The 22,589-nt window shown below is 39.6% G+C and overlaps 1 protein-coding gene across 1 annotated transcript in view; it reads left to right on the top strand.

Moving 5' to 3' along the window:
- Positions 1 to 15,738, top strand: part of LTK (leukocyte receptor tyrosine kinase) — an 80,212-nt gene extending 64,474 nt beyond the window's left edge. The window contains exons 23-29 of the mRNA XM_032213506.1: positions 6,279 to 6,408; positions 8,910 to 9,007; positions 11,992 to 12,084; positions 12,642 to 12,743; positions 13,201 to 13,335; positions 13,893 to 13,983; positions 14,937 to 15,738. Of these exons, the coding sequence (XP_032069397.1) occupies positions 6,279 to 6,408; positions 8,910 to 9,007; positions 11,992 to 12,084; positions 12,642 to 12,743; positions 13,201 to 13,335; positions 13,893 to 13,983; positions 14,937 to 15,704 (1,417 nt within the window). The 3' untranslated portion in view covers positions 15,705 to 15,738. The remainder of the gene's footprint in view (positions 1 to 6,278; positions 6,409 to 8,909; positions 9,008 to 11,991; positions 12,085 to 12,641; positions 12,744 to 13,200; positions 13,336 to 13,892; positions 13,984 to 14,936) is intronic.
- Positions 15,739 to 22,589: the final 6,851 nt, after the last annotated feature.

A 22,589-nucleotide genomic window follows, 5' to 3' on the forward strand; every position in this document is an offset into this window, starting at 1 on the left:
ATGTGCAGCAGAGACCCGAAGACCAGCTAGCTGGCAGGAGGCGGGGCATCCCAACACCGGCAGCATGGAGAGAGGTAAGATCTTTTTCTTTTGTGAGCTTCTGTTTCGTCATTTGCAGGGAAACAGAAGCTCACGAAAGAAACGCCACGGAGATCTGACCTGGGGTGACGGTGCAAGTGAAAGCAGAGAGGGCTCTGCATGACGCCTCTAGCACACATGCCATTGGTTCTCCATCATGGGGCTATATAGTACCTCCAATTAAAATTGGATAATAGCTTGAAAAAAAAGAGGGTCTTCAGCATCCCAGGACAACCTGAAGACTGAATTGACTCTTAGTGACTGACAGTTTCAACATTGTATTACACACACACGCACACACACAGACACACACTTTTTTTAAAAATAGAAAATTGAAATTTAATAAAATTTGTATGTCGCCCACTCCCTTGGGACTCTGGGCGGCTTACAGACAAGATAAAAAGCATTTAAAAATTAAAGGTAAAAGATTTCACGGTAAAAATACAATTGTTAAAATTGCACACCATCCATTCTGTTTGAGTGAGGCTGGACATTGATCAACAGCCCCAGGCCTGCCGGAACAGCCAGGTCTTGGTGGCTTTTCGGAAGGCTGGGAGAGTGGTAAGGGTCCCGATCTCTACGGGTAGATTGTTCCACAGGGCCGGCGCAGCTACAGAGAAGGCCCTCCCCCGGGGGGCCGCCAGCCAGCATTGTCCGGCCGACGGCACCCGGAGGAGGCCCAACCTGTGGGATCTTGTTGGTCATTGGGAGGTATGTGGCAGGAGGCGGTCTCTCAGGTAGCCAGGTCCTAAACCATGTATGGCTTTAAAAGTAACGACTAGCACCTTGAAGCGCATTCGGAGACCAATAGGGAGCCAGTGCAGCTCGCGAAGGATGGGTGTAACATGGGTGTATCGCTCGCGTGGCTGCATTCTGGACCAACTGTAGTCTTCGAACACTCTTCAGGGGCAGCCCCATGTAGAGCGCATTACAGTAATCCAGTCTTGAGGTGACGAGGGCATGAGTGACCATTCGAAGTGCCTCCCGGTCCAGGTGGGCCGCAACTTGAGAGACCACCTCCTGCCAATCACCTCCCTACGACCAATTAGATCCCACAGATTAGGCCTCCTCCGAATACCATCCGCTAGCCAATATCGACTGTCGACCCCTCGGGGGAGGGCCTTCTCTGTGGCTGCTCCGGCCCTCTGGAATGATCTCCACGTGGAGATCCGGACCCTCACCACCCTTCCGGCTTTCCGCAAAGCCACTAAGACCTGGCTGTTCCGGCAGGCCTGGGGCTGATGAGTTCCCGGCCCCACTTAAACTGTTATGACTGTTGCTTGTTTTAACTTGCTTGTCTTGTGTTCTGTTTGTATTCCCCTTCCCTTTTGGTTTGTTAGCCGCCCTGAGTCCCTCGGGAATAGGGCGGCATACAAGTTGAATAAACATTCCAAACAACTGGTGCACCAGGCGGACCTGGGCAAAAGTCCCCCTGGTCACAGCTGACAGATGGTGTTCTAACGTCGGCTGCGGGTCCAGGAGGACACCCAAATTGCGGACCCTTTCTGAGGGGTGTATGATTTCACCCCCCAGGCTAAGAGGTGGAATGTCTGGACTATCCTTGGGAGACAACATCAATAACCACTCGGTCTTGTCTGGATTGAGTGCAAGCTTGTTCGCTCCCATCCAGATCTTGACAGCCTCCAGGCACTGGCACATCACTTCCACTGCTTCACTGTGTTGGCATGGGGCGGACAGATACAATTGAGTATCGTCCGCGTATTGATGATATTTGATCCCGTGCCGGCATATGATCTCACCCAGCAGCTTCATGAGACACACCTTAGGAAAATTTCAGCAGGTTTTGGCACTTCAGAAAAGTACCTTGATTTATAGCTAGAAGCTGGTCAGCTTTAATTGCTATCTGCCTCTCCCCAAATGCTTGGCCTGAAAAACATTCCTAGAGCCATGTGCAAAAGATTACTTCCCTCTTCTGCTCCAACAACTGGCTGAGACCCAACTAGAGATGACTGTATCCCTCCCCCAAACTGATGGGCCACTTATTCATGTTTGCATTTTTTTTTAAACATGTCCAATGGATCCTTTCAAATATGTTCTTAGGGTTAACTATTTCCATCTCTCAAGAGAATGGAGACATTACCCAATTAAGTGGCAATGGAATATTTCTTTAATTATTCCATGCTGAGCAAGTGTAGTGGATTGTTATAAGAAAAAAAATCTTTTTAAAGTTCCTGAGTTGAAATACAAATTCCTAAGCCTAGAATATACAGGATGCATTTATTGAAGACAGGCCATGCCAGCTACAGGGAGGGAAAGCTTCAGGAATCATAGCCAAAATAGGATTGGGAAGTGAGATTCCTCCTTATGATTCTTTTTTCCTTAGGTCTCTTCTCCCAAAATCTTTCTGACTGTCTTTGTTAGCCTATGTTTTCTTTTCGCACCTTCAGCATCTCTCCAAATAACACTGCTGTATTTCTGAAAAAAAATATCTAAGAGCACTCTAGACAGCTGGTTTCAAGTGCTGTCCTCTAGTCCACAAAGTATCCCAGAATAAACTTGATCTGTCCTCATAATCCTTTGCAACACTGCTTCATGAATGAAGGTCTGAGGGCTGATGTCTTAACAGTTTACTGCAGCAAAAGTTGAGGTGCACAATTGATATGTTACTCTCTTGGCAAGAAAAACTTTCCTGAAACCTTCCTCAGTGTGGGCTGGACCACATGGCTAGAGTGGTGGGTTTAGTAGTCTGTTAGAACCTGACCTATGGGATGGATTGGGAACTTCTGTTTTTGTCTTATTGATAAGACCCTACCCATCTCTGGATTACCTGCAGTGCCTGTCTGATTCAAGAGGATGGGATGATGGTGATTGACACAGCAATGCTGGCTGTCTGAGAGATAAAAGTATGACTTCAGTCATGCTCTGTCTTCTCAGATCTCCTACGTAACAAGCTAAAACACTGCGCTGGGGGTGGCACTGGCTGAAACTAAAGGATAACCTCCCATCAACAAGCCTTGCTCCACTGTGCAATCTGCCAACTGGCATGTTGCACAGAGGATATGGGAGGGAAGAGTAAACATTACTTCAAAGGGTCATAAAACCAAGCATCCTGTTTGTCAGCCCCTACCCACTGTGGATGACTGCAGGGGGTGGGGTGTGCCCCCAGCAACTGAAAACAGATTATAGGAGCTGGGCAGATCCTACTTGGTATTGCATGGTCAGCTCAATTGCAGCTGAATCACCATATATCCTGCAGTTAAGAAGGCTTCGTTTTGAGGGGGGGGGTAGAAAAACATTAGCCAAGGATTGGGGGTGAGGAAAGGCTGCATGATGTGGAAGTGTGAAGTTTCAAGAACTTCAAGCTGAAGTTGGGGATATTGTACACATGGCCTAAGAGGAAATTCAGCCAACCCTAAGACCTCTGCACCTGTTGTTGCTAAACCATACTCTCCTGAAATCCTTTTTTGGCTAACTCCTTCGGTTAAAGACACCATTATAGTTAATAAGTAATAATCTTGAGAAGCTCTATGGATTGGATACATTAAAAGCTGATGTTATGAAGAGAGCTCCTTCCATCAAGAAGCAACCTCTGTGACTGGGATGCATTTTCAATTATTATTATTTTTAAATTAAAATCCTATACAAACAATTGTTCACACGTCCAAGCTACAGTAATGCAAACTAATAAGGTATTTTTTTAAAAAAAGAGAAAGCAAAAAAGTGCCAGAGAAAAAGAAAAAAAATGAAGAAAAATAGGGAAAATTGTATTAAAAAATAGCTTCCAGTATTTCTCACAGCAATTATAACTACAATTATATTTTAAGCTTTCTAAAGTTACATAATAATATTTTTCTTTCTGTAATCGATCCTGTCTAATCAACAAAGCATAAATCACAAGTTTATTTTTTCATGCCAAAGCTTGAAAGCTTCTCGTCACCAATGAATGATAGCTTGTGACTTTTCTTTAATCAAAGTTGATGTATCCATCAGCAAACTGGGATGACTTCTATTGCCTGAACTGTGGAGGAGGTAGTAGCCTTTGCCATTCCTATTTCCTGCAAATAATCCAGCAATAACCCAAAAAGATGCTTGTCAGAGATGCTCCCCAAAAAAGGGAGAATGAAAAATCTGGACTCAACCCCAGTATGGCTTGCATATTGGTCTGCATGTAACTCTTTGAATCAGAAAATTTAAAGATAAGTAAATAACCAACAAAACAGTTCAGTTGAGTCACAATTCGAATGATTGATATTGAAATGTATGAAATTGTTATATATTCATGGACACCCTTTCAGTTGGGTAACTATTTCCTCTTTGTAGAAGAGAACTTCAGAAAAATAATTTAATCCTTTTGAAACAAGAAGCAGGGAGAGTTGTTCTGAGTACTTATAAATTATAGTTCAATTATTTAAATAATTTATATTTATTTCTTTCAAGCCTCATTTGAGGGAGAGCTATGTTTGTACTTTTTACAACACAGGGAAAGTAATTAAGGCTCTCCACACCCAGAATTCATAAGAATCCTGGTCTGAAAGCCAAAACAAACAAAACATTAAATACATTGATTGTCCAAAGCAGCAATAATGAGTTAGTTGCCCAGAACTGTCTGTTTATGTGTGTCATTTAATGTCATAAAATGACTGTTTTGCCATGGATCAGTTAAACATACTATAACCAATGTGGTTCCATCCATCTGCAAATTTATTTACACAAAAGGAAAGGGCTACCTCTAAAAATTTATTTTAAAGTTTGGTTGAATTTCAAAGAGTTTTAAGTCCTGTTCTTTCCCCAGTGATATTATTTCTCAATAAGATGTTCACTAGCAATGTAATGCTATGGATTGTTATGAGAGACCAAATCATATCAACAATTCCTGCCTTCTGTACTCACATCAGCATTTCTTCACTGGGAAACCTAATTATACATATGCACAGATGGCATCCATCTTGGGATCATTATTTTTTAAGAATGTGATGATATAAACATTTTCCATCTAAGTATGGAAAGCATATCTGCTTTTCCTGTTATCAACAGCAATCCTGGGGACATGGGAAGCTGGGGCAGGCTAACAAGCTATCAACTTCATGGCAATTGGGAGAAGTTTAAATCTAGTGGTTCCATTTCAATTTCAGCAGCATTATTTTTTTGGTCTAATTTGCTTATCGTATTCATAGTAACAGTTTCTTAGATAAATCAAAGTGATTTACATGGTAATCATCCCTGATTTTATCACCATAGTAATCTTGAGGGGGAAAGTGAACTATATGGGATGGGCCCAAAGTCAACCATTGAGTTCTATGGTTGAAGTGGGTTTAACCTGAGTCTCCCTAGTCCAAATAACATAACCACTGTGCCATTCTGCAATGAGGTATGAGATTGGTTTTTAGCTAAGTTATACTGTCAAGCACATAGATAAGATCGGTCATCTATTTTTTGCACCTAATAATTACTTTTTGGAAAACTATGATTTTATTTTATTAAAATAAGTATCCGAAGTTTATCACAGCTTTAGTGCTCCCATTTGACTGGTTATGTGTCTGGAAAAAAGTCAAGACCTCTACTGCCATAATTTGTTGTCAAATTTTAAGAGTGGAGTATTGGTGGACTCCGTGGATTACACACAAAAAAGCTGGGAAATTTAACATATGCAAGTATCAGTGTAGGAAGTGGTAACAAGGAGCTACCCTACTCAAAATTAACCCTCTAATGTAATTAATCTGTCAGGCTTGGAAGCCATCTTTGTATTGGGCCTCAAGCCTGTCACATATTCAGACATATTCTACTGTGGGAAATTGGGAAGGAGTATTGTATGCAGCATGGGAAATATGTAGCCATAATAACATTCCTTCTCAGAGAGTGAAGGTCGTTTTGTGATGTGATGGACATGTGGGTGCTGGGGCAGGGTCTTGAACTTTCAACTGGGTGGGGGAAACCTGGAAGCATTCAGATTCGGGTTTTCCCAGATGTGCCAACATGGCTTCTTTAATAAATTTGAATTTCAAGGAACCTTTAGCCTCAGATTCTTTATTTGATGAAGGATGCTATTTGGAACCCTGGCATAATCATTGTCTATAGGCCTTTAGTGGTTCTGATAATAGACATCTGTAGTCTAAAATCATTCACTGCATAAAATTGCAATTAACCAGAATTTAACAAGAGATTAACTTGGTGGCTATCAAAGACCAATATTATTATTTTTTCTTCCTCTGCTTTGCTGCTGTGTGGTGGCTAATCTGAAGTAAGTTCAGTCACCAGAATATAGTGCAGTGCATTGGGGTGAGCCTACAGACATTGCCTCGTTTTATCCTTTTGGAATTGATGACTGGAGGAGACATGAAGAGCTTCCTACGGCAAAATCGTCCTCGGGAGGTGAGTCAGCTCTTCCTTTCCCCAACCTTCTCCCGCTCTGACATCCAATGAGCTGTTCAAACAAGATTTATTTTCACAGTTTGAATAAAGTAGCTGCCATATATGCAGGTCTAGTGACTGTCCTGTTTAGTGACCATTTGCAGTTATGGTGGTGATGAAAAAATAACTTTATGGCCAATCTTTACATTTTGCAGGTCTATGAAACAAAAGAAAGATGATATAAGATGTTAAGCATACTGTATTTTTTGGAGTATAAGATGCACCTTCTTCCCTCAAAAAGCGGCTGAAAATCTGGGTGTGCCTTATACACTGAATACAGCTTTCAGAGTGCTCCTGGGACTAAGAAGGGCAGAAATGAGCCAAAAATGGGCTGTTTTTTGCTCAATTTTGCCCCCCCCCTCCAGCCCCAGGAACACTCTATAAGCCTCCTAAAGGCTATGCATGTCATTTTTGGGGGGGGAGGGAAATGGGCCCGTTTTTGCAAAAAGCGGGTCATTTTTGAGTGCAAAAACTTTTTTTTTTAATTTGCCTCTTCAAAATATTGGTGCGTCTTATACTCCGGTGCATCTTATACTCTGAAAAATATGGTAGTCAAGGTTTCACTTAGCAACAGCGTCATTTAATAATAAAGTTGCCAGTCCCAGTTGCAGTCACTCATGGATAAGCCAAGAATTTTACTTGCCAAAATACACCCCAATAAAGGAGAATATCTGTAGCTCAGTGTTGAAATGAAGGGTCCCTGGTGCTCTCTGAGCTTGGTTGTTTTCATGCAGATGTTTCATTACCCATGATAGGAAACATCCTAAGTCCTAGACCACTGTACTGACCAGCCTTGCTGATGTTACCTAGTTTGGGTAATGAAGCATCTGCAAGAAAACTATCAAGCTCAAAGAACACCAGGGACCCTTCAAAATTCACCTCCAAAATTGGTTTTGTCTTATCCACAGATTATTTGCAAGTATGTAAGAAAGAGAGAATTTTATATAAGAAATACATTCAAAGAAAGAAAAAATAGTAAAGTAAATGTGAGAAAGACAAAAAGAATAGACGAACAGAAAAGACAGGAAAAAGAATCTAAAATCCAGGAAACATGAAGTATGTATATATATGCCTTCCTCTCCTCCGCAGTTATCCATACAATTCTAATCAAATCACTCTCCTCAACATTTCATCATAACTCCCTTCTCTCTATAACCTATTTTTTTTCTACTCATCAAAAAGATTGCCATGTTGTTCTAACATTATCTCATATCATGGGTTGGCATGCTGCACGATCCTAGCTGAGTTTCTACATGCATAACAAAGTTTGTGGGAATGGCATTAGACACTCTGAGCCAAAAAAAGAAAAGCTTCAAAAGTCACATTTTCCTCTTACTTGAAACGCACACCCCAGGATATGATGTATAATAAGCATGTAGTGCTTTGGAAAAATAACAGTAGAGATGTTTATTTTTTCTGGAAAGCACCAATATTTCTTGGCTTGAGCTGGCAGGGCAGAAGGCACGGTGAGGGAGGGAGAGGGAGAGAGACAGTTTTTCCACTTTTAATTTGGTTCTGTTCCCTCTATTTTTGTTTGTTCTTTCAAATGGGAGAGAAACAAACTATACTTCCATGATCTGAAAGGGACATCATTCTGAGCTGAAATAGATCATTGTACCCAACATTTCAACTCATTTCATTTACTTTATTTGTATGCCGCCCTTTTCCCTGAGGGGACTCAGGGCGGTTCACAATTCAGGGGGAGGGAAGGAGAAACAAGTTACAAACATGAAGACAATACATTATTAAAAAAGCACAACAGTCATACTATTCGAGTGGGGTTGAAGTCTTTAGCCCCAGGCCTGTCGGGACAGCCAGGATTTAAGGGCTACGCGGAAGGTCTGGAGGGTGGTGAGGGTACGAATCTCCATGGGGAGTTCATTCCAGAGGGTCGGAGCAGCCACTGAGAAGGCTCTCCTCCGGGTAGTTGCCAGTCGACATTGGCCGGCTGATGGAATTCGGAGGAGGCCTAATCTATGGGATCTTATTGGCCTAGTGGAGGTAATTGGCAGTAGGTGGTCCAACTGAGGGATGGAGCTGAGCTGAAATAGATCATTGTACCCAACCCAATATTTCCCTATCTTTTCAGTTTCTGAAGCCGAAGGGGGTAACACTTCACACTGGTCCTGGGCACAATTAAACATTGTGAATAGTTTTCTCTCACTTCCACCTTTACTGGCAAGTAATCCTCATTTAGCGACCATAACTGGCAACTCAAACAAAGTGGTGACTAAGTAAAACCGCCATTGTGCTTAGGATCTTATTTCAACTTACATTTGCTATATATTTATGAACCGCAAAAATTGTCTATTCAAGGGTTGGTTGTGAAATTAACTTTTTGATGATCATTGTAACTGTGAATGGTCACTAAATGAGGCAGTTGCTAAACAAGGACTGTCTGGTTTTAAATTCCTTTGCCTTCCTCTTTGTCTCTCTCTCTCTCTCAATGGCATGCCCTACAGAATCAACCATCCGCTTTGACGATGCTGGATTTGCTAAACATTGCCAGGGACATTGCTTGTGGTTGCAAATATCTTGAGGAGAACCATTTCATTCACCGGTGAGTAAGGTTTTTCCACATAATGATTGAGACATGCTTTTTTTTAGGTTGGGTTCCTATGCATATCTTTTTTTTTTATTGATGGTCCTACATAAAGTTACATTTCTCATGTTATGTCACTTGTACAAAAATCCTGTATTTGCCCAAAGGTGCTTTCAAAGAGGCAACTGGACTTTCTTTGTTTTTGCTTGAAGACTTTTCATCCAAGAAGCTTCTTCAGTTCTGACTGGCAAAGCATCTTTGGGACAGCCAATGTCCTGGACAACTACGAATCTCCATAGACAACTTGTGCTTCCAATTTCTTATGCTAGAACTATGGAAACTTGTGATTAGAGCATTCGCTGATTGTGCTGATATTGTGCTGTTTCACTGAGGAATTCCTTCATTAGTAATCACCCAATGCCTTCCTACACTTCATCTGTTGTTTTTTACACAAACACAATAAGATGGAAAAGCTGTATAATGTGTACTAATATTAGGATGGGTACTTTTGGAGACATCCAAAGTGTTCTCTGGCAGATCTGTTTCCAAACAGATAAAAACTTGTTCCATGGATATTGGGAAGAACCATGACTTTCTAAAAATCTCAAGCAGAATTCTCAGAATTCTGCTTTGAGATTTTCTGAGATGAAGAGCAACTACCTGCAGCAGCCTTACTTGGTACTATTTCAAGTAATTTATGTAATTATAGTGTGAACTATATTTCTTTATTTATTGTCCAAGAGCAATATTTAAATATATCCAACATGTCCAATATAAAACAATGATGTAAGGTAATTATGTAAAATAATAAACTAAAAAGCCAAATGCAATTTGGATACCTTCATTTTTAAAAATACTTTCATTTTTTTTTCAAAGAAGGCCTGTGCAACATTCTCCCCAATAAAAAAAGTCAAACTTCTGACTCTGGTTAGAGATTCAGATAGGTACCTGCCATATAGATAGATAGATAGATAGATAGATAGATAGATAGATAGATAGATAGACAGACAGACAGACAGACAGAGAGAGATACATACACACATACACACACACACACACACACATATATATATATATATATAGAGAGAGAGAGATACACACACACACACACACACACACACACACACATATATATATATATATATATATATATATATAGAGAGAGAGAGAGAGAGAGAGATGATAGAGAGAGAGATATATATATAGATATATAGATACTAGATACTAACTTCAATATTCCAGTTTCCACTAGATGACAGTGTTGCATCAGAAGATTAAGATGGCCTCTCTTCCTTCCACCTTGCCTGTTTCCCAAAAAGCTAAGCAGGACTGGATGTAATGCAAGGCAACCCACTTCTATATTACTGCTGAGAAAACATATTATATCTGAGGGAAATTACTAGCTATCAGCAATGTGCAAAGTGTGAGCCACATCTCAGTAATGCGGCTATAAAGGAGCTGTCTATAAATATGATAAAGATGCTAATACTGAATTGACTACAATCCTGTATTTGGAGACTATAGCTTTCCGCAATGTGGGGCCTTATAGAAGTTTTTAAGTCTCCCAAAACTTACAACTAGCAAAGCATGTTTAGAAACATTGTTAGACTGCACTTTGAGTCCTTCTTCAGTGTCATGTATATTGGATGGGTGATACGTGTTGGAATTCCATAGTATCTGGAGGAGTGCATGTTACCCATCTCTACTTTAAATTACAAAATCTGTATTGGCCACATGTTGGCTGTTTTATCACAGGAGGGCAAAGAAGGACCAAGATTTCCCCTCCATTTCCTGAGACATCTGTCATAAGCAGGAGTCAGACTGGTGATGAAGTGAAACAATTTCATATAATTCCTATTTTCCTTCTTTTCAATTTCCTTTTCAATATAACTTTAGAAAATGAGCATTTGTCAAGCTTCTTTAAAAACAAAAATGCTCATGGTGAAATTTGTTTTTGCTATTAATTCAGACGGTTTTAAGACTATAATTACTGGGATTAGGTGAGTAGATCATCCATGGGGAGAAGGGAGATTCTGAATTATTCAGCACTTTTAAAAAAAACTGACCAAAACCTGGTTTGATGCATTATTACACTGTTTGACTGGCAATTCCAATCTGGGCTATCCATTTTTTTTAATGTATGATAAATTAAATACTAAATAAATCAAGTAGTAAAATTAAATTATGGTTCAAAATTCAGAGATGCATATAAGGAATGCTCCAGGCTCTGTTTTCTGACTTACTTCTAACTTTTCCAAGGAAATTTGACAACATTGCAAATGGTAGGGAACCAGAATACGTCCATGTATTTAAAGCAGTAACTAAATTAACAAAGGACTAAAAGTGTGCATAGGCAATTGCATAGTTGTTTAAAGGGGGGCATGTGCTTCTTGAAAGCTAAAATGAGTCTTCAAAACTGTGGGTTCCACAGCCCTCTGAAAACCTTCAGAAACATTTTGCACATTTCTGGTATCTAGTAATTTTCCTCAGCTGTCACGTTAAAAAATGCTTCTCTTGGGTCAAGCTCAACAGCATGTACCAGTAAAGGAGAATATTTGTAGCTAAGGGTTAAAATGTGGGTTCCTTGGTACTCTCTGGGCTTGGTTATTTTCTGGAAGACATTTAATTACCAAACTAGAAAACATAATCAATGCTGTTGTTATCTAATAAAACAACCAAGCTCAGAGAGCAGCAGTATGTAGTTTTCTCAGCAACAGCATGGAGGTGGTTTGCTTTGTACTAACTAAATCCAATCCTGCTTAGATTTTGGGGGGGCATTAGGAAGATTTGATAGTCCTGAGGCTGGTCACATTGCACACTATATTTCTGTGGTAGGTTTTTCACCCTGTAAAACAGGCTACTCAGAGGAAACAATATTTGACTGTTTGAATGTAATAAAGTGCTAGGAGAACAACATGTTCTTGCAAAAATGAGAAGTGTCTAATACTTGTCTTTTAATATTACTAACTTCCACTTTGTAAACGTGTGACTTTTTTTTAAAGGGACATAGCTGCAAGGAATTGCCTTTTGACTTGTTCTGGTTCTGGGCGAGTAGCCAAAATCGGTGACTTTGGAATGGCCCGAGATATCTATAGGTAAGGAGAAGGGAAGTGGGATGGCTAAAAGTTTATTTCAATGTGAAGAAAAAGTATCCATGTCTAACAAGATTAAATTGGGGGAGCAATCCACAGCACTTTTACTTGATTATGCAGCAGTAGAGACATTATCTATCCATGAAATAAGAAGGAAGGTGGAATGATGGACGCTTTATTTATTGATGCTAGTGAATGTTTCATTTTAGGAGCAGATGTTCAGACTTACTTACAGAGCCATGGTGGCACAGTGGTTAGAGTGCAGTACTGAAGGCTACTTCTACTGACTGCCAGTTCAAATCTCACCAGGCTCAAGGTTGACTCAGCCTTCCATCCTTCCAAGGTGGTTGTAATGAGGACCCAGATTGTTGGGGGCAATATGCTGACTCTGTAAACCGCTTAGAGAGGGCTGTAAAGCACTGTAGAGTGGTAAATAAGTCTAAGTGCTATTGCTATTGCTACTTGTGTGAAATGCAGTCTGGAAGGGAAAATGCAGGGAAGAAGGAAAGAGTGGATCTTTTTGTTGCCTTACAATGCTTCTTCTTTTTCTACTTGGCCAGAGCAAGCTATTATCGGAAAGGTGGGAGAGCCATGCTTCCGGTCAAGTGGATGCCTCCAGAAGCTTTCCTGGAAGGCATCTTCACTTCCAAGACAGATACCTGGTAAATACTTCTCTTTAATCTTGGCCTGTGGAATTGGCTGAGAAGTCCATTAAAAGCATTCGGGAGGCTTATTCCCAGCTCCACTTGAATGGTTACGATTGTTGTGAAGTTTTTAATCTGTTTCTTGTATTTTGTTTTTTGTCTTGTTCGTTTTTTGTATCTCTCCCTTCCCCACTTGTTTGTTAGCCGCCCTGAATCCTCAGGGAATAGGGCAGCATACAAGTATAATAAACATTCAACATTCAACATTCAGCTACCTGCAGATAGGATTACAGGCTAAATCACTTTTTTTGAGATAAACAGAAGTGGCAGGGATTGTTGTGGCGGAAACAATATTTTGGTAGCTCTCTTTCCATTACTAATGGGAGGGTGGTTGGGAAGCAATGGTAGAGACTGGGATAAACGGCTTTGATGGTACTTAACCCAAAGGATAATACTCTGACTTCATTTATGTCAGGTCCTTTGGAGTGCTGCTTTGGGAAATTTTCTCCTTGGGCTACATGCCTTATCCTTGCAAAACCAACCAGGAAGTATTAGAGTTTGTTACCAGTGGAGGAAGAATGGACCCTCCCAAGAACTGCCCTGGACCTGTGTGAGTATGACTGCTTTATTCAAATAAAAAGGGGGACATTCAGAAAACAATCAAGGTTATATTTAATATATTTAATTCCACTCTTTAAAGTTTAGGATTATCAAAACTGTACCAATTTAGATAAATGTTGTCCTTACTACCTACCCACACTGGAGAATAGGCAGACCAGAGAGGAGGGGAGGGAGGGGGGGAGAGAGATATCAGCATTATATTTTCCTTAAAATCATTAGGATCTTCTAAATAAGCAAGAAGAGAGTTAAAAAAAAGGAAGACGGTGCCTGGCTTCCTATTGTAGCTGGCTGAAAAACTTCTGGCGCTACTTTTTGTTGTAAAATTATGAACATGCCCCCCCCTTTTTTTTTACCATCTGAACATTTGCTTATGGTATGAGGACAAGTGAATCATCTTGGAGATCTCCCGAGGCTATGACCGAGGCACTGAACCCTTATTTAAAGTCCTTGCTGACACTGAAACCTCATCTTCTCTAATAAAGGGGAAACCTTCCTCTCTTCGCTTGTTTGCGAGAAATTATTCTTTATTCCAATTTCTTCTTCAAGCTATCGGATCATGACACAATGCTGGCAGCACAGTCCCGAATACCGTCCAAATTTCTCTACAATCCTGGAAAGGATCAAGTACTGCACACAAGTAAGTGGTCTTCTTATGCAAAAATTTTCAGGACCCTCACTCACTTGTGATCAGATGATCCTGATTATTGGCCAATCTAGTTTGTGATTGCCTTCTGAACTCTTATTTGTCTTCTTCCTCACTCCTACCCTACCCATCCACAACCCCACAATCAGGGGTGGGATCTTAGGGGTTTAACAACCGGTTCACTGAGCGTACATGTGCAGTTTATAGAAAACTCACCTTCCGTGTTACTGCTGGTGAGGAAAACAGCTGAGGCGCAGCAATCCACTCTGCTGCGCCTATCAGCTGGGCTTCGGAAAAGGAAATATAGGTGAGTATAGCGCAGGGGTGGGCTCACTTTAAAGTCAGAGTGAACCAGCTGATAGTTGGAGCTACCAATTCATTGGAAGCGGTCCAAACAGGTAGAATCCCACCCCTGCACACAATTCCTTACATCCTGGAGAGGTTTTCTGAAGAATTTTATATATTTTTATATTCAGAGGCACAATTGATTATAATCAGAAATTAATGGTGTGTACTTCACTTCTGGGAAATGTTAAGAAAAGGAAGAGTCGTGCACACATACATATAATATCTACTGCCTCAATGAATCACCATCTCTCTTCCAGAGCATATGTGTGGAAATTCTCAATAATCCAGATTATGGTTGTCCCAAAGATGCTTTTTCCAAAGGCAACTGGACTTTCTTTTTTCCTTGAAGATACTTCACTTCTCATCCAAGGTGCTTCTTCAATTCACCATTCACCATATTCAGTTCACCATTCAGTCAGAACTGAAGAAAAAAGAAGAAAGCCTAGTTGCCTTGGAAAAAAGCCTTTTCTAAGTTAAGTAAGACCATGCATCTATGGATTTTGTTTAGTTTGGTCTTGTGCAACTCTAAGAGAGAATGTCTGCTAAGCCTTTTTACGAAGAGTAGCACGAGAAATCCAACATCTTGGTTTGTCTTTTAGGACCCTGACGTGATCCATACCGAATTGCCCATTGAATGCAGCCCTATACCAGAGGATGAAGGAAGCACTGTGCTACATCCAAATAGCAACACAGGGATAGTTCCTTTGCTTGGGAATCAGTGCCCTCAGATAAGCCACCAAGCAATTGAAGAACATGATTCTGGGAACAAATATGGACAATGTCCCCAAGAGCTATTAGTGGAGAACCTTAGTAACTGGAGAGCAAGAAGACCCAGCTTGCCACGTTTCAATTATTCCAGCAGTGGGGCTTGGGCTCAACCAGTCTTAAACCAGAAACTGGATTCCACAAGTCAGCCAGCACATAAGTTGAAGAACAAAACCAAAAACCTTTGGAATCCAACATATGGATCCTGGGTGATGGAGAATAATTGCCAATCCAGTCCCAGCTCTAAACTCAACACAATGCAAGAGCGAGAAGATTCTGGATTTGATGGGACTTATAGCCCCTCCCCTACTTCTCGGGCATCCCCTTCATCTCCAAGTCAGAACCATTCTCCTCACATTGATATTGGCGGGATTGAACTGGTGAAGCTGCAGAATTTCCCTTGCGGCAATGTGAATTATGCTTATGACGACCTCTGCTATGAAATAGGTCACCCTTCACCTTTGGCTGCAGAGCCAGCCACGGTCATTAGGAGTGGAAGTCTGCACAGGGATAGCAAGTTTGTTTTCAAGACAGAGAAAACCTCAAGGGAGAGAGATTCTGGTCTCTCCTTGTCTGATGATCTGAATGTTACTCCTATGTAACAGGGGATGCCGAAGAATCATATCTTCAACTTTGGGTACGGCTGCAAGAGCAATTAAAATGTCCTCCATCCCTATTCTTAAATTGGGCGGATTAATATCACTCTCTGGCCTCCTTTCCTATGAATGCCCAATGAAGCAGTTCAAAATGTAACATTGGTTCCAATCTATTAAATTCATGGTCACAGAAAGAAATGATGTCCTTGTTACATTGGTTCAGGCTTTAGTTGGAATTGGTCATACCCAATCACCTCTAATAAAAATTATCTATATCATAAAACAGAATATGTAAGAAATGGCAAAAACCAATCATTACCGGTTTAGACCAGTGGTCTGTAAATTATTGTACTTTCCACCTGATTTATCATGCTGTATGGGAAATTAAATATACTTAGTTTACTTAAGGCACTATTGCCCAAAGTGAATGGGAACAAGGAAACTAGATTTAAAAAGGACAGAAATTATCTGTTTTCTGCAGAAAAAGCACAGAAAACAAATAAAAGATTGCAAAGGAGCAAGCAGAACAGAGGCCTTCCTTTTCATTACTGAAAATGGTTTTGCCCCACAAAGTCCAACTTAGGTCTCTTTAGTGAGAATTATTCCTCATTAGTTATACTCAGTGGGCTAAATGCTTTTAATGGACCTCACAAGGCAGCCCTAACGTACAAGCAGTCTGTGTTCAATAGAATCCAGACCAAGGGTCACCAACCTTCTTGAAAATTAAGGAGTTATGGTCCATGTTCCCTATTAGCAAGTTCAGAACAGGATTGGGGGACAGAAAAGGATATTTAGAAGCAGCATGAATTTATTAGGCAATGTAACTCTTTAAATCATAAATCTTCATAGAAAATTCCATTTTAGCCCTAGTCATTTCATGGATGCATTTCTGTTTTACACAAGGTAACTTTTGAGCGTGTTTCACTGCAGGGAATCAATACAGACTTCAGAGCTGTCAAAGGATTCAGAGGACTGTGTACAGTATGTTCATGTACCTGGTGTATAAACTGGATAGATGCTCAAGAGACATGTTCAAGGCTATATATGCTACTTTTTAGAATCAGTCTTGCTGTATTTATTTTATTTTACAGTTCTCCAGCTGAAAGGTAAAGTCTTCAGAAGATGTTCAGTATTGTTCTGTTGTTATCAGTTCTTGAGCTTAGCTAAGCTTTTCTCTTGGCCTTGGTTTAGTGACCATGGTCGAGATAAGAGATTTCCTGACATTTCGATGGCAACTATGGCTGGGATTTTCAGAGGGTACACAGACTACCTTGTCTGTGAAGATACCAGCCACAAGCCCAAGTGAAACGTCATGAAATTTATTGTCAAGACGACCAGCGTTACTAAACCTTGAAACCCAACACTGCTCAACAGATACTGGCTGTAAAAGCTTACACCAGTATATTCTTGTCTTAGAGTTTGGTGTAATGTGCAAATAATAGGTATATATGTTATGTTTGTATGTCATTTTAATCACAATATAATTATCTGCCTTATTGGCAGTAATGGACTTCTTTCCACAAACTCCGCAAAACTTTGGAATCATGAAGTAAAGCCTAAGTAATTCATTAGTTTGGTGCAGCAAGAGCAGAAAGTTTTCTTGAAGACCACTGTTAAAACTTTATTTAGCAAAATTAATGATTAAGAAACATTTCCCAAAGATCTTTAATACCGTTTTAGAAAAATAAAGTCCTTATTGTTAGTGCACAGTCCTTTTATTTTGTATCTCTATAATCTATGTGGCTATACAATTTCTCACTGGATCCCAAGATCCTGGTTGCACTTCTTACCTTTCCACGACTTATTATGGCTTGCTGTGCTATCTTCATAGTTTACTTTGATCCAGGCATAATTTGATTTACCATCCTGTTCTGACATTCTTTTTTTGTAGTAGCCTAGAGAAGATGGATGCTAATGGATAAAATACTCTCCCAAAATTGTAATTTCTCCGCAGACTCAGTGTCAATTCCAGATTCAGGTCTGTTGAGGCATCTGTATAATTGAAGGGTAGAATCTGGGTCGGTCACCGGGACCAGAGGTTTAGTGTTACGAGGTTTCAGACTCATGCTGGAGCCCATCCTCAGAGAACTACTCTCTCATCAGAATGTGTCCCACGTTGTGGTGAGAAAGAAGTTCTCTGAGGATTCCAGCACAAGTCCAAAAGCTCAGAAGACTAAACCTCTGGTTCCAGAGACTGACCCAGATTGGATCCTGCAACATTATCCTTTGCCTGCATTATAATTACTTAGAACTATTTCCTCTCTCTCCAGCCTCTGAAGAGTTCTTTAGAAGAAAAATTATGGTAGCAATATATGTAAGATCAGAGGATTATAAATTGAAAAAAGAAAGATTGACTCTTCATAAAATTCCATGCTAAGGCAAGACTATTGTGCAATAAAAGCAAAAACAGCACTATATACTTTCATTGTTTTTTCCTGATACAATAAAAGTAACTGTAAAAAGATAAATCCTTTCAGCTGCTTCACTAGAATATACCTGTATTTCAGGGTGTATCTTGGCATTATGTTGACTGAAGAATGTTTATTACTTGTTTTAAGGTGAAAATTATGCACTCCACATAATTTCCCATCATTTCAAAAAGGAAAAAAAAGCATTTTTGAAATCATCTTATTAGCCCTGCCTATTTTCAATCAAGATATGTTAATGAAAACTCAGCTCACCAGTCCCCATAGCAGTTTACATTTTAGAAAATATGGGTGATGCGGTCAGCCCCAGAAGTAAGTAAACCAGAACACGAAGTCAGCTCCGCAGACAGATTAAAACTACTTTTATTGAAATTGGCTATAAAAACAGAAACTTGCAAGACAATTGTTCTGTAGAGAGTTGGTATTCTACCGGTTCAGGCCGGATCGCCCAAACCTGTAGCTTAAATCACAGGTGGCTCTGCCTACCCATGCCTGGCTCGAAGGCATCCCATTTAGGCCCTTTTTTCACCAAAAGCGCATGCACAGATCTGTGCATGCGCGGAGCTGGTGCATGGGAGTGAAGCAAGTACGAGCAAGCACTCATATTTGCGAACCAGTAGGGAATTTAAGTGTATACCACCCCTAGTTCTGTACCTCCTCCTCAGCGGATTAGGAAGGGACATGCCTGAGTTGCTTCTGAATGTCATCCAATCATGGACCTGAAAAACACTTCAATCCCTTTTGCCTAGACCAGTCCTTCAAACTTTTTTCTGTAATGATATTGTCCCACTTTTAAACAATTATGGAGGACATCTAAAGAGCTTTTGTTTGCATGGATTATATTTAAAAACTAAACTTGACACATTCACTACTGTTACTGCTTCTCACAGCACTTGATGGGAGTTTAATATTGTATTATTTTTCAACATAAGATGGCATATAATGTTGACCTTCTGGACCCTTGAGAAGGTCTTGGGGACCTCCAGAGGACCTCACTTTAACAGGCATTGGCCTAGGCAACATATTTTGCATATCTCCATCGAAGACATCTTTATTCCTTCCTATGGCTTGACCTAGTGGTTCAGGATATCATTTTTAACTATGCCAGAAGGGTGGGAGGAAGTTTTCTGTTTCAGGCTCTGGCTGTTGGGGATATACACTGATATGTCACATTTGTTGTTACCACCCAACCTCATTCCAAGAAAGAGAAGTCTCAACCTCAGCCCAAAAGTACAGCAATAGTAAAGCATGTGCAGTTTCCATCACTCTTTTTAACACCCCCACATACTTATCATGGAAAGAAGGTTAGACCAACTAATATGCTGATCTCAATGCATATTTTTTTTCCCTTGTAAGGATAAGGATAAGAAAAAAAGAGGAAACAAAACAGAGAATCTCTCTTGTGCTTCTGATAAGAGTTTTAGAACTTCAGGAGTGTTGTATCACTTTCTTTTACAGTTCCTCTTCCCACCATTTGGCAATATAGTCTTCCATTTAAAAAAAATCTCATACAATAGTATCCACTAATAATTAATGAAATCTTTCCTTCTGCACTATGGGTCTGAGGAAAATATTGCAAATCCCAAGGATTCTTTGTTTTCTTTAATACTATTATTGTGCACCCATTTCTTTATCTAATTTGATATGCATCTGTCCCCAGTAAAGAAAGAGACATGATACCAAGAACAGGAGGACATCTAATATAAAAATTTAATGAACATGTTTTTAATTATATTTATTTGTTATAGCACATTTTGATTATTCAGGTTCTTAAACCCATACAATTAGGATACCCAAATTCTTCACACTGTAGTGTTTGGCACAACATTGTCTATAAATGAAAAAAGTTTTTGTATGCAAGTAGTAATAAAATTAGAGTTGTAGTTAAAGTCAACTTGGCTATCTGATTCATAGAATTCAGCAGGAGAGTGTCCAGCTTTTTCTATTTAAAACCCACAACTCTAAATTCTCAATGGATTGTAAAACTCTTTTAAGTACAAAATTATTTGCCATTCTCTATATTGCACTTTTCCTTTCAGCTCTTAAGTAAATGCATCACAACAATATATGGAGTCCCACAACAAACCTGTGTGAAAAGCATGTCTACTTTTTAAAAAAAGTCAAGAAAAATATATTTCTTGGAAGGTGTATGGAAAGATAAATGTTTGTGGCACTGAATTTGAAGTAATTTTCAGTGTGTCATTTTCCTCACTGAAACTTATGGCAGCTATTTCTTTTAAGAGGGGATGGGAAACCAAAAAAGTGTTTCGTAAAATTTCCTTGATCAGGATTTGTTTAGGAATTATCTGTTTTTCCTAGATAGCCCTAAAGACCACATTTTAATAAAACAGCTAAAAGGCACCAGATAAGATAATTATGGTCAAATATGGTAGGCCAATCCTACCAGAGAGAGCTTGGAAAGATCAGGATACGAAGAAGAGAAATTAGAAATGACAAAAGCTATCCTTTTTGTATTACTATACGTCTGTAGCCTGAGCAATAACTAGTCAGAAATTACAGATTGGTTATCAGATCTTAGATGGAGAGGCAACTTAGGATAATGATTAAAAAAAAATAGCAAAAGGCAACAAAAACTCATTGATCCTTTGAACAGCAGGTAAGAGATTGTCAGATGCAAAATGTATACAAGGAAGAGAAGGAGTGTCTCCATACATAAGTACAGAGAAATACCAAAGTATTTCTAAAGTCTTAAAAAGAAAACCGGAGGTTACCCAAAACATTTTTGGGACGGGGGGAGGTGGATATATGGAGCTTGCCTTTATAGTGTTATCTTCCATGACACTCAAGATAAAACTTGACAAGATTCTATTTTAAACTCTTCCCTTGAAATCTCTACTAGGAGTTGGTATCATAGTAATCATAGATATTTTCATCCAAAACTCTTATATAACTTCTTCCAGTGGCTTGGAATTAACCAACAATGTTGAAACGCATAATCTTAAACAGGGCACCAAGATACCATCTGCATATCCCTCTAACAAGCCATCATTTGGAAAACCCTAAAGAAAATGAAAACAAAATTATTCCCAAGCCACTTTTGCTATCTGGTTCTATGAAGTTTTACCTCCATGATAGTGTTACAGCATCTCTGCATCTTGACATAGCCTTGACATACAATCCAGCTGGGATGCATTCCAAACAACAACATTTCAGATCTTGGCAAATCTGGACTGTCCTTTTTTCCAGAGGCGGCCAAAATGCAGATTTTATTCATTTATTTCATTCTTCACTTTTCAATTGGAGAGCAGCTGCCTCATCCTCAAGAAAAGAGTTAAGCATTGGGCTCATGGTGGAAGAAACTGAAGAAAGGTCCTTTGGGGAAAGAATGGGCTTGGAATGCTTTGAAAATGGAATGGAAGGTCACAGGCAAAGTTTATTATAAAACTTTCTGGTGTCCTGAGCTCTTTTTCAAAGAAGCAGCAATATATAAATGAGTTGTTCTCATTTTTTTAAAAAACAAATAACTTTTAGGCTGAAATACCGTATTTTTCGGAGAATCAAACACACCCTTTCCCCCCAAAAAGAGAGTGAAAATCTGGGTGCGTCTTATACACTGAATACCTTTCCACCCCAAAAAGAGAGTGAAAATCTGGGTGCGTCTTATACACTGAATATCTTTCCACCCCAAAAAGAGAGTGAAAATCTGGATGCATCTTATACACTGAATACAGCATTTTTGGCTTCCTGAAACCCCACCCACGTTACAAAAATGGATGTGCAGAGGTTTGGGAGGCCTGTAAAGTGCTCCTGGGAGCTGGGGAGGGCTAAAACGAGCGAAAAACTGACCAGTTTGCCCTCCTATCCCCCAAGAGCACTCTACAAGCCTCCTAAAGGCTATGCCTATTTTCGCAAAAAATGGGCCATTCTTTTGCTTGTTTTTGGCCCCCTCCCCCAAGGAGCACTTTGCAGGCCTCTCAAACTCCCTGCATGCCCCAGTTTTCACAAAAAATGAGGCATGCAGAGGGTTTGGGAGGTCTGCAGAGTGCAAAAACTTTTTTAAAAAAATTTACCTCTTCAAAATCTTGGTGCGTTTTATACTCCAAAAAATACGGTACATTTATAAATAATTTTGTTCCAAATCATAATTTCCAATCCCATCTCTAATTATTATACAAAATTCTACATCCAGGTAACCCTGTATCAACTTTATAAGATCTATTTTTTAAAAAATAAACTACATATATAAAAATATAGTTAGTAGCCATTTTTAAAAATTCTGACCAATTACTAATTTAATTTAAAATTAGTTATTTCTGAAGATTCTCACGTTACACTCAGGGGTTGCTATGAAAGTTTAAAAACTGTGAACAGCAACTTTGAATTCTTCAACCTAATGATGGTTGTGTGGCCTGGACGGCTTCAATTTATTAAACAAGAATTTATCTATACATAAGTGAGGGTATATTTTATTTATCTGACTTTTAGTGTAGATTAGTGCCTTCTA

This window comes from Thamnophis elegans, chromosome 1 (genome assembly GCF_009769535.1).
Source record: "Thamnophis elegans isolate rThaEle1 chromosome 1, rThaEle1.pri, whole genome shotgun sequence".
NCBI lineage: Eukaryota > Metazoa > Chordata > Lepidosauria > Squamata > Colubridae > Thamnophis > Thamnophis elegans.